Below are 11,398 nucleotides of genomic sequence, written 5' to 3'. Positions count from 1 at the left end.
GTCAGGAAGCCAAGGGCTCCCCACCCTGACCACCTGAGCCCTTTGTCCCGCTCCTTCCACCGCCCCCCGACCCAAGCCGTCTCTTTCCACAAAGTATTGCTCCAAATTGCTTTCTGGCTTCTGTTCGTTTATAGAACACAGAGCAACCATGATGCTGCTGTGATCAGAATGCTTTGCATCTTGTCCTCTCCTGTGCCAAGCTTGCGTGTGGGGTGAGAGGAGCTTGGCGAGCTCAGGGTTAGAGCCAAGGGCCCGTGCTGAGGACTTGTTTTTTGTCCAAGGTGTGGTCAGAACAGAGCTGTGGCCCTGCCCCTGCCTGTTACGGTGCGTTTAATCCTATGTTAGCCAAAAACCAAATCCGTCTCTTGGGCAGACTCTCATCCCATCCACGCCTGAAAACCTAGAAAAGCAGGGCCTCCAGGTCAATGGCTTCACTGCTCCCAGCCCAGTGAGCGGCCTCTCAACCCAGTGACCTTCACTCAGATCCGATGGGCCACTCTCCAAACCTGACTCAGACCTGTTGTCACCACTTCTTCCACTACTGTTCCTCTGACAGGGTGGGAGCCCAGCTCAGTGTGGATGCAGAGCACAGGGGCATATGGAACCTCAGCCTCCCCATCCTGGAAGCCTTCCTCCCACCCACTGAAATCCTCCCCACGTTGCGAGGCCCAAATCCCACCACCTCCGGGAAGTTGTCCCTGAGTGAACATTTCCCTCTTGAACAACCACTGCATAGACGGTGGGCCCCGGGCGGTGGCTGCCTGGGGGCCCTGGAGGGAGGGCTGGCTTTCAGAGCCCAATCACACAAGGGGAGAGCAATACTTGGTGGTCGATGGGACAAAAAGTAATGGCACAACTACTCCCCAACATCTTCCATTTTGTCTTGTAAGCCACACTGTCCCCTCAGTTAAGTTCTCATTGTAGACGATTTAAAGCATAGAAAACATCAAAGTTCGGGGCGCCTGGGTGGCTCAGATGGTAGGGCGTCTGCTTTCGGCTCAGGTCATGATCTCGGGGTCCTGGGATCGAGCCCCACCATCGGGCTCCCTGATGAGCGGGGAGCCTGCTTCTCCCTCTGCCTCTGCCTGCAGGCCCCGCCCCCTGCCCCGTGCTCTGTCAAAAAAAAAACACCTTAAAAAAACAAAACAAAAAAACATCAAAGTTCTTTCACTTTCCCCGTCGTTCCCATTCTCCTCCCCATTTTTTCAGGAGTTCAGACTGTCCATATTTTATCATTTCTGGGTTTTGTGCATGGCTTAGGAAGACCAAATTATAACAATAACATTGTAAGTTTTGTTTTTATCCCAAACTCTATGAAGGGTTTCCTTTTAGCCCCTAAATAATTTAATTTGGGGATGGTGTAAAATAGTGTAACCTTTCAGGTGGCGAGCCAATGTCCCCAAAGTGTCTTTACCTGCTGTTTTGAAATGCCATCTTGATCATAAATTCTTACAAATGATATACTGCTGGATTCTCTTTCCTAATCTATCTGTTGATTCATTTGCTTATTTCTGTTTCAATACCACAAGGTCCTAAGTAGAATGCTTTTGTTTTGATGTGATGACCCTTGCCCTTTCTCAAAACTTTCTTGGCTATTCCTGAACAGTCTCCAGAATTCTGAGCTCCAGTGACACAGGTGGTCATTAAACCTGCCACCAAAAGCCCTGCATCATCAGGCCTGCATTGCTGGGCCTCTTCCCTTTTTGGCACAGAGACACACAGTAGATGACCCAGGTCTGATAATGGCCACTTCCAGCTCTGACCTTTCCGAGTGAAGTCCCTGCAGCCACATCCAGCTCATGTCCTGCTGCAGTAATAACATCCCCTGTCATCAGTCTCTAGAATCAGGCCCGTGGGGGCTGAGTTGGTGCCATAATTCCATAGTTCTGCAAGCTTAGACAAAGCAACCTAACCTCCCAAAGCAGCAATATCCCAACAGGGACAACCCTTTGCTTCACAGCTCGTGGCACTGCACTCACGCCTGGCTCCAGCCCTCAGTGAATGTTGGTGACCAGATTTTTTTAAGATTGTATTTTTAAATAATCTCCACACCCAACATGGCGCTCTTGCTCACAGCCCTGAGATCAGGAGTCACACGCTCCATGGACTGAGCCAGTCAGGTGCCCCTGGTGACCATCATTTTATGAGAGACCTTCCTCACCTGAGTTTGTACAGTGAGACTCCTCACTGATCATTTTCACAAATATCTTAAATGTTGTGAAATGGCCATTTATGTTCCCCTATCAAAGTAACAATAAGAGGTAACATCGAGGTGTACACTATGTGCTAAATTTACTCTGGGCAAGTCCCACAGATCCGTTCCCTACTTACAGCGACCTTGTGTGGAAGTAACTTGCCCAGTGTCACAAGGCTAGTACACAGTGAAGCCAGGGTTTGACAAAAATTTTAGCCCCAGAACCCACACTATTACAACTATGCTGAGCTGCCTCTCCCACATGTAAAAATGTTAAATGACAAGGTTTTGATCAAAATCCAGCAATCCTCTGCCCCATCCGTGGAGAGCCTGTGCTCAGCTCCGGGGCTGGGCTTGCCCCCCATCCCCTGATGGGAGCTGCTCCTGTGCCGACAGGAGCCGCTTTAGCCTTCAGCGCCTGCTCCCCCACTCAATCCCTTTGCTGGCTCTCAACTACTGTGTTAAAGCTGATATACGTCCCTTCGTCTTCCCGAGTCCCAGGGTCCCTCCCGCGGGTGGGCCACTCCTCCATGCTCTGCTCCCGTCTGACCCCCCCCCCTTTCAGTGCCTACATCTCCAGCCCAACTCCACACGCAGGGCTCACAGGGAATCTGTGCTCAAGGAAGACTTGTTTTGTGGGTCCTTTCCAGGTCTTGTGTTCCACCCTCCCCCAGGGAAGGAACTACCGGGCTCAGGGAAGACTTCAGAATGTCTCCGTGTGAGAATAAACCTTCCCCCGGCCCGCCCCCTTATCCTCTCGTGCCATCCAAGAGCAGACTCTCTTTTCAGCCTGTAACATCCCCAGTCAGCGCTGCCTGTAATTCAAAACACAGGATGACTTACCTGTTAGCCGAAGACTTTTCTCCTTAGCCATCTGAAAAAAATCTCTTCACTTTATAATTTAGGAAAGACCACCACCAACTCACCTTCTGGCGCAGCTCCTGGCCACAACAAAGGTTAAAAAAGAAAAACCCTTAATTGAAGATGATTTAAAATAATGTAAAAGCTATTATTTGCGGGGGGGCGCCTGGGTGGCTCAGTCGTTAAGTGTCTGCCTTCGGCTCAGGTCATGATCCTAGGTTCTGGGATCGGGCTTCCCACTCCGCTGGGAGTCTGCTTCTGTCTGCACCCCGCCCCCAAGCCCGTGTGTGTGTGTGTGTGTGTGTGTGTGTGTGTGCGTGTGTGCACGTGTGTGTGCACGCGCGCTTGCTCTCTGAAATCTTAAAAAAAAAAAAAGCTACTACTCGACAATAAGCTAACAGGCAATGCACAGCAGTGCCAGTCCCCTGAAAAGCACTGCTCGGTGTCACCTGTCAACCCAGGTAAGGTCAGCCTGTGCAGAGGCCTCCAGCTCTCTTATCCAAGCTGGCCTCCGCTCCGGGTCCAGCTTGGCTGGGGCCTGGCCACTCAGGGCTGTTGCTCTGAAGCCCACGGCCCCTCCTGTTAGCAAGACGTTTACTGGCACAACATCCTCTAGAGCTGTGGTTTTCGGGGGGGGGGGTTTGAACCTCAGGTGGTACACAAGATATCAACTGCTGTCATGCAGGACAAACTGACCAACATTTCTCATTTTTAAAGATAAGAATACAATGAAGTTAACTTTTGGTGCCCTCTTTTAACTTTTTTGGTGCTCTCACTGGGATCCCAATGTTCACCTCTAATCAATCAGATCAGCGTCCTAAAGTAAGAAACTCAAACCCAAAGCTGCTGCGGGCCTGCAGTCTACATGCTCCAAGACGCGGTGGGTTTTGTGGTCCTAACCATGCATATGCCCTCTAAACACACGGTCACTGTACTTGGAAATCATTTTCTGACCTAAGTCTTCCAAATGAAAAAATTTAGGGGGTTTTGGCTCATATACTAAAAAAAAAAAAAAGTAAATGCAGCCAAAGCAGCACCTATTCCATTTGGATTTACAAGGTTTTGAGAGGTACTCCTGTTATGCAGACCAAAAAAATAATTACCAAAATAAACGTTCAACAAGAAACTCAGAAAACATTAGACCATGATTTAAAAAATGTTTCTCCCTTTGCTATTTTTTTTAGAGCAAAAAGGTATTTTGTACTATTAATAAAATATTTCAAAACATTTATTTCATTAACTCACCCATTACTTTTGGGTTGGTTGTTTTTTGAAAGAGAACAAGAGAGAAAGCAAGAGCGTGAGCACATGCAGTGGGGGTGGGTGGACGGAAGGGCAGAGGGAGAGGGAGAACCTTAAGCAGGCTCCACGCTCAGCATGGAGTCCAACTCAGGGCTTGATCCCACAGCCCTGTGCTCATGACCTGAGCTGAAATCAAGGGTCGACGCTTAACCGACTGAGCCACCCAGGCACCCCACCCATCACATTTTTAATGTGTGTAATAAATAGGGGCACCTGGGTGGCTCAGTCGGTTAAGCGTCTGCCTTCGGCTCCGGTCATGATCTCAAGGTCCTGGGATTGAGCCCCACATCGGGCTCCCTGCTCACTGGGGAACCTGTTTTCTCCCTCTCCCTCTGTATCTCCCCTGGTTTGTGCTCACTCATGTGTGTGCTCTCTCTCTCCCACTCTGTCAAATAAATAAAATCTTTAAAAAATAAAAACTGGTGGGGCGCCTGGGTGGCTCAGTCCTTAAGCGTCTGCCTTCGGCTCAGGTCATGGTCCCAGGGTCCTGGGATGGAGCCCTGCATCGGGCTCCCTGCTCCGCGGGAAGCCTGCTTCTCCCTCTCCCACTCCCCCTGCTTGTGTTCCCTCTCTCGCTGTGTCTCTCTCTGTCAAATAAATAAATAAAATCTTTTAAAAAAATAAAAAATAAAAACTGGTAAATGTTTATATAATTCTTCTAACTGACAGACATACCCAAACTTTTGGAGTCTTAGGACTCTAAGATTCTCTTTTAGTTACTAATGCTATATAACAAACCACCCCAAATTAAGTATAAACATTTTATAGTGCTCATAGATTCTATGGCCCAGGAATCTGGAAAAGGCACAGAAAAGATGAGGCCTGCAGTGTTACAATCATCTGGTTCACATCTGAAGCACATCTGGTGGTTGATACTGGACATAGGCTGGGACTGCAGCTAGGGCCGCTAGCTGGAACCCTAAACATGGCCTTTCCATGTGGCTGCTTGGGGCTGTCTCACAGCCTGGTGACTGGGCTCCAAGAGTGAACAGGTCAAGAAACAGGATGTTGGAAGCTGCTAGTTCAATTCAGCGTTCAGAAACTGGCACAGCGTCAGTCCATCATATTCTATTAAGCAATCACAGAGCCCATATTCCAGGGGAGAGGATCTAGACCCACCCCCTCAATAAAGAGTGTTAAACAATTTGGGGAGCATGATATAGAACTTGCACATATTCTAAGGTTGATGCTCAATTCACCACTCTGCACCATCTGGATGCATAAAGATTTCCATATTTACAGAGCTGCCGAGCTTCTCTTTTGATCTTATGAAGTACCCTCAGCTTGGCTGGTATTTTAAATAACTTGGGAATCTTTCTCCTCCTGGATCCTTAGTGACCTCCTATGTTCACCTTAGTTTTCCCACTCTGTTCCCAGATCCCATAGGAAGGGCTCCTTTCCCTGGACCTGTTCCCCCTTAATACAGATTCAAGATCTCTGAGTAGGTCAGCTGCCTTTCCGCAGACTCCTATGTCCACCTTTAGCGTCTATCTGGGGGAGAGGGTGCTGGAGTGGAAGGGAAGAGAAGGAGGGAATGAGTTTGGCTGAGTGACCAGATCAGAGGAAGTCAGGATTCCTTTTGCCACAGACCACCAGCCGATTGGCTGTATCCAGCTTGGGAAGCCAGAGTGAGAACCTGAAGTTAAAGCAGATGCCCAGGACAGGGAGGAGGCTGAAGGGCTTAAACAAAGCAGAAAGTGACGACTGTCTTCACACACCCGTGTGCTCGTCAGGGGCAGAGAGAGAGCAGACGTGCTGTGCTCTTTCAAGAAGCAGAATGAGAACAAAAGAGTTTGAAGGAGGAAGGTTTCCAGAGGTGGCCTAAGTGAGAGATGACGGCACTGAGCGAAGAGACTGACAGACGAGAGAGAGTTTGCAGAATGACATGACAGGACTTGGTGAGGAACTAACTGGGGAAGGCAAGATTAAAGGAGAAGCCAGCATCGAAGTCTTGGATTTTGGGGTTGGACATTTGGAGTCACTTTTCTAAATTTCCTCCTAACTCAGACACTGAGATTCTATACAATTTCAAGTTATAATAGGTGTCTTGGGCATGAAGTCACGAACTTCCCCTGGGAAAGAACCCTTGGGTGAAGGCTGCCAAGGTGTATGGCCTGTTCTCAGTGTAGGTGAGAGAGGCCACGGTCCAGCCATCAGGGATTCTGCCTGCCCTCCTCGGTGCTCTCTAGAGAAACTACTGAAAGATAGCCAGCGTCTTCCCAGTTCCTCTGCCCCACCATGTGTCCCAGTTACTGAGCAGCCTCGAGCCAATACACGAAAGTATTTGGGGGCACGTGAAAGGCTGGCGTCTGTCTGTACACTCGGCCATGGCGCGAGCGAGGCAGAGCCACTTAAGACACCAGAAAAGAACCTGATGGGCATTAGTTTAACAATCTCGAGCCACACCCCAGGAACCAGCTGCTTGAAACATGTTTATTGAGGTAATCGCTAGGGCACAAAAGAGGCTGGGAAAGCCTTTCCAAAAACACAGCAAACTACTGGGCTCTTTCCATTCAGACAGGGAGGCAGTGCCTCTCCCCGACCCCCTCCAGACACAGCAGGAAAAAGGCACTCAACCCCGGGACGGAGCCGGGGAGCATTAGGAAGGACAGGGGGCCTAAGGCTTCTCAGCCCAACATCATCAGAGAAAGGTTAGGTTAGGTTAGGAAGGCACAGCCCACCTCTCCTTCCCTTCAAAGACCAGGGTGGGGCCTGGAAGTAATGGTTCCTTCTGCTCTCTTCTCCTGTTTTGCCTTTTCCGAGTGGAGGTGGGGAGGCGCACAGAGTCCTGTCAGAAATCCTGTAATGGGAAAGATGAAAACACAGACACAAAACAGCCCAAAGGGCAAAGAGATGACAGTGAGCTCCCCCAGGTGACCATTTTAGTTCTCCTCCTACCCTCCCCCCACAGCTACTCCTAAGGTTCCAAAAACAGCGGAGAGGGCCGGCCACAGGCTATGGCCTCTCTTTCCGCCTACTACATAGGACAGAGGTTACCTGCAACACCTCCCAAGGACACACAACTCCTCTAAACTGCCTTCCACAGTCTGTGTGGGGACACTCACCTCAAAGTTCAGCTCTGTAGAATCTAAGAGGTCCAGCCCGTGCTCGCTGGGGGAAGAGTGCTAGAGAGAGCAGGCAGAAGTCAGACAGGCCTTCCGTTACATGGCAAACAATAACCAAGGGCCCTTTCTGAGCTGGGTCCCTGCAGCAGCCAGGGAGGGGAGACTAGCAAAGGGACGGTGGGCGAAGGTTCAGATCTAGAGGTGCCTCCTCTCCTGGCTTGCCAACTGAGGCCCTTAAATTTGTTCAGTTTGGAACCAGAGAACGGCATTTTTCCTGAGGGAACTTCAGGAAAGACCATTTTAATAGAGGCCTTGCTCTCTAGTCTCTCTTTTTTTAAAAAATTTTATTTATTCATGACAGAGAAAGAGGCAGAGGCAGAGGGAGAGGCAGAGGGAGAGGCAGAGGGAGAGGCAGAGGGAGAAGCAGGCCTCCCGCCGAGCAGGGAGCCCGATGTGGGGCTCGATCCCAGGACCCTGGGATCATGACCTGAGCCGAAGGCAGACGCTTAATCGACTGAGCCACCCAGGTGGTGTCCCTCTAGTCTCTGTTTGAAGATGTCCTTGTTTTTGTCCTTCTGAGTACAAGACCCTCCATTCCCCTGCACTCTTCTGCCCTTTCTTTCCCCCACAAAGATCAGAGAAGGGAAGGAGCATAACAGCAGCAGACACATAACCCTTCTCAGTTTACAAGCTCCATCTGAAAGATGAAGAGGTTGAGGAGTTAAGAGAAGCTAACTTGACAAAGCAGGAGAGCTGAGGACTCAGATCACCTCACAACCTCCATGTGCTCCTACTGGCCTGGAGCTATTTGCTCCTGGGGAAGCAGGTGGGCCAGGGTGGGAAAGGGAGTGAGTGGAGGAACTGGGGGGTGGGGAGGAACGGGGGGACCAGGGGACCGTCCATCATCTCTAGCTCTGGGACTCCTTTTAACTCTTAGGCTCAGAGGCAAAATACCTATATGGGGATCGAGGGAGGGAAGGTTATCCGAGTCCTTTTTGGTGCTTTTGTTTTCCCTCCCTTCTTTAATAAAAGTCCAAGCAAAGTACAAAGCAACTTACCAATCTCCCTCCTTTACCCTGTGATTCTTTAAAAAAAAAATCCTCAGCAGCTCTCAGAGAAAGGGCATCGTCAGGACAACAGAGGAGAATCATGCTAGCTTCTCTCACAGTTGCCTCTAGTTCTAGAGGGAGAAGGGAATGTCGGGCCTACGCACCTTGTCTGCATCTTGCCATTCTTCACTTAACTCATTGTGACTTTCCAACTCTTCTTCATCCTCTTCCATAAGGCTGAGGCTGAGGGCAGGAGCAAAGGGCAGAGGCTCTCACAACTGCTGCTTACGGACGAGCCCTGAGAGTCCCTGGGAGGCAGCCGGGGGAGCGGGGACAGGCATGCGGGGGGGGGGGGGGGGGGGGGGGGGGGGGGGGGGGGGGGGGGGGGGGACAGGCGGGCTCCAGGTCTCCACTGCTGCTTCCATCAGAGCAGCTCTACTCCTGTCAGTTCTACAGGCCGGGGGCACATACTGTCCTGGAAGGAAGTGGTCTGTGATTTAAACATGTCCAAAAAGTATGGGCACAGAAGCAGTGGGTCACGGGAGAACCCCACAGTGACCACCAAATGTGAAGTGAGGATGGAAGACGATGAGAAACTCACCGGGTCAGCCGGGTGCCCAAACCAGGACCTGAAGGGTTGAGCAGAGTCCGGAAGCGCCGTGGACTCGAGAACCTTGACCTCTGGTTACCTGAAAGGGGCTGGCTGTTGGGAATAAAGTAGGGTAAGGGAGGGGGGTAAAGTAAAGGGTAAAAAGGGATGGTGGGCAATGTTACACGAGAAAAACGTGTAGGGAGAAAGAAAATCCCAAGCTAAGAAAATGGGAAAGGTGCAGGGACGAACCCGAGAAGGACGGAGTGCCACAGGAGGAACGAGAGAACAGAAATGGCAGGATGGAGGCAGCCAGACACCAAGATCAGATGCCCGGATGCTGCTGCCCTTGGCCCTTACCCTTGGGTAAGCTCCGGTTCTGAGCTGCCTTCTTCCTCCACTTCTTCCAACCCCCTCAGGGGCTGCCCCCTCTTCACGGCTGTGGAGGTGAGGGTGGGTGAGGGGGGGATGCTGTTCAGCTGCAGGCTTTCTTCCTGGGATGAAGAGGCATCCCCTTTCTGCCGCCTGGAGGGGCCTGAGGAGAAACAGGCACGCATAGTCACTGGAGACCAGGGACTGCCACAGATCTTTCCTACGGTTTCAAGACCTGCCCAGGGTTTGGTTCGCAAAAGTTAAGAAAGAAGAGAATGGAAAACCTATATGGCCTCGTTATGTTAGGATAAAAATGAGTATAATCCTACTTCCTAAAAAGTAAGGCTTACAAAATGGTATCTAGGACTTGTTGAAGGAAAGCGGGGGAAAAGGCGTAAAATGGCTGTAGAGTTTGGGGACCAGAAGCCACAAGGGTGGAAGCATGAGGGCTAGCGAGACTAGAAAAATGGGAGACTGGATTTTCTAAAAGCCAGGAAAAATTAGGTGACCGCAGCACCAGCGAGCTGATCTGAAGAAGTGGAACACCAGGGCTCATGGCCTTAGCATCTCCTGCAGAGACCTGAGAAGGCAGAAGAGGAGAAAGAATCCAAGGTTATCAGAAAACCCAGGTGATAGTATTTTCAAACCAATATGAATATTTGTCAACTGTAAATGTTCACACCCCCGTTACCCTCTGTCCCACAGCCATGTCTGTGTGCTGAAACCAGTCACTGGAAAGTGAGCTGCTACTGGTCTAAGCGGAGGACTAGAGAAAACAAGGAAGAGCTACACGTAGGACTTTGGGGCGCCTGGGGGCTCAGTCGGTTAAGCGTCCAACTCTTGACTTTGGCTCAGGTCATGATCTTGGGGTCGTGAGGTGGAGCCCTGCGTCGGGTTCCAAGCCCAGTGGGGAGTCTGCTCGGGATCCTCTCTCCCACTGCTCCTCTACCCGCTAGTGCGCACGCACGCTCTCTCTGATAAATCCTTAAATAAAAAAAAGCCAAATTGAAAAACAAACAAAACAACCCACACGCGTGACTTTGTTTCCCCAGGGAGGACCAGGTGGGCCTTCCTCCTCTCCCCAGCCTGCTCATGGTGCGGTGCCCACGGGCTCAGCCCTTCAGCCTGTTCTGTCCTCCATCTTCACTGGCTTCCTTAGCCACGCAGGTTCACATTTTTATTTTTATTTTATTTTTATTTTTTTTTAAAGATTTTATTTATTTATTTGAGAGAGAGGGAATGAGAGACAGAGAGCACGCGAGGGAAGAGGGTCAGAGGGAGAAGCAGACTCCCTGCCGAGCAGGGAGCCAAACGCGGGACTCGATCCCGGGACTCCAGGATCTTGACCTGAGCCGAAGGCAGTCGCTTAACCAACTGAGCCACCCAGGCGCCCCAGGTTCACATTTTTAAATACCAACTCCCAAATTTATCTCAAGTGTTTGCCTCTCCCCTGAACTCCAGACTCCTGTCCCCCCACTGCCTGTCCAGCGTCTTCACCTGCAACAACACGGCTAATACTCAAGACCCATTCTCCTCACTCCCCACTTTACCCATCTCAGTTGGTAGCCGTGCCATCAGTAACAGCTGTTAGGTCAAAATCCTTTTTTCAGGCCAAATCCACCCTCAGCTCCTGTCTTAGATCCCACATCTCAGGAAATCCTGTCAGTGATACCTTAGAACTATATCCAGGATCTGGTCACTTCTCCCCACCTCCACCACTCCCCCCAGTCTGTCCACTCCATGGCTTCCTTGCTGGTCCCTTTGCTTCTGCCCTTGTCCCTCTACAGTCAATTCTCAACACAGCAGCCAGAAAGATCCTTTAAAAACAGAAGGCAGATCTCCTCTGCTCAAATGCTCTGTTTTCCCATTTCACTGGGTTTTTTTGCTTTGTTTTTAAAGATTTTATTTATTTTTTTGACGGGGAGAGAGAGAGAGAGAGAGAGAGAGAGAGAGAGAGAGAGAGAGA

The 11,398-nt window shown here is 50.4% G+C and overlaps 1 protein-coding gene across 1 annotated transcript in view; it reads right to left on the bottom strand.

Annotated features, from left to right (window-relative positions):
* Window positions 1–6,777: 6,777 nt before the first annotated feature.
* STAG3 (STAG3 cohesin complex component) overlaps window positions 6,778–11,398 on the bottom strand; it is a 29,364-nt gene continuing 24,743 nt past the window's right edge. Inside the window, exons 30-34 of the mRNA XM_025864727.2 lie at window positions 9,421–9,595; window positions 9,073–9,174; window positions 8,636–8,714; window positions 7,423–7,482; window positions 6,778–7,157 (exon numbers count right to left, since the gene is read on the bottom strand). Coding sequence (XP_025720512.1) covers window positions 7,149–7,157; window positions 7,423–7,482; window positions 8,636–8,714; window positions 9,073–9,174; window positions 9,421–9,595 — 425 coding nt within the window. The 3' untranslated portion in view covers window positions 6,778–7,148. The remainder of the gene's footprint in view (window positions 7,158–7,422; window positions 7,483–8,635; window positions 8,715–9,072; window positions 9,175–9,420; window positions 9,596–11,398) is intronic.

This window comes from Callorhinus ursinus, unplaced genomic scaffold, assembly GCF_003265705.2.
Source record: "Callorhinus ursinus isolate GAN/ISIS: 27379988/994484 unplaced genomic scaffold, GSC_fseal_2.0 scaffold55, whole genome shotgun sequence".
Classification (NCBI taxonomy): Eukaryota; Metazoa; Chordata; class Mammalia; order Carnivora; family Otariidae; genus Callorhinus; species Callorhinus ursinus.
Note: the sequence above shows the minus strand (reverse complement) of the source record. Positions and strands in the feature narration are given on the sequence as shown.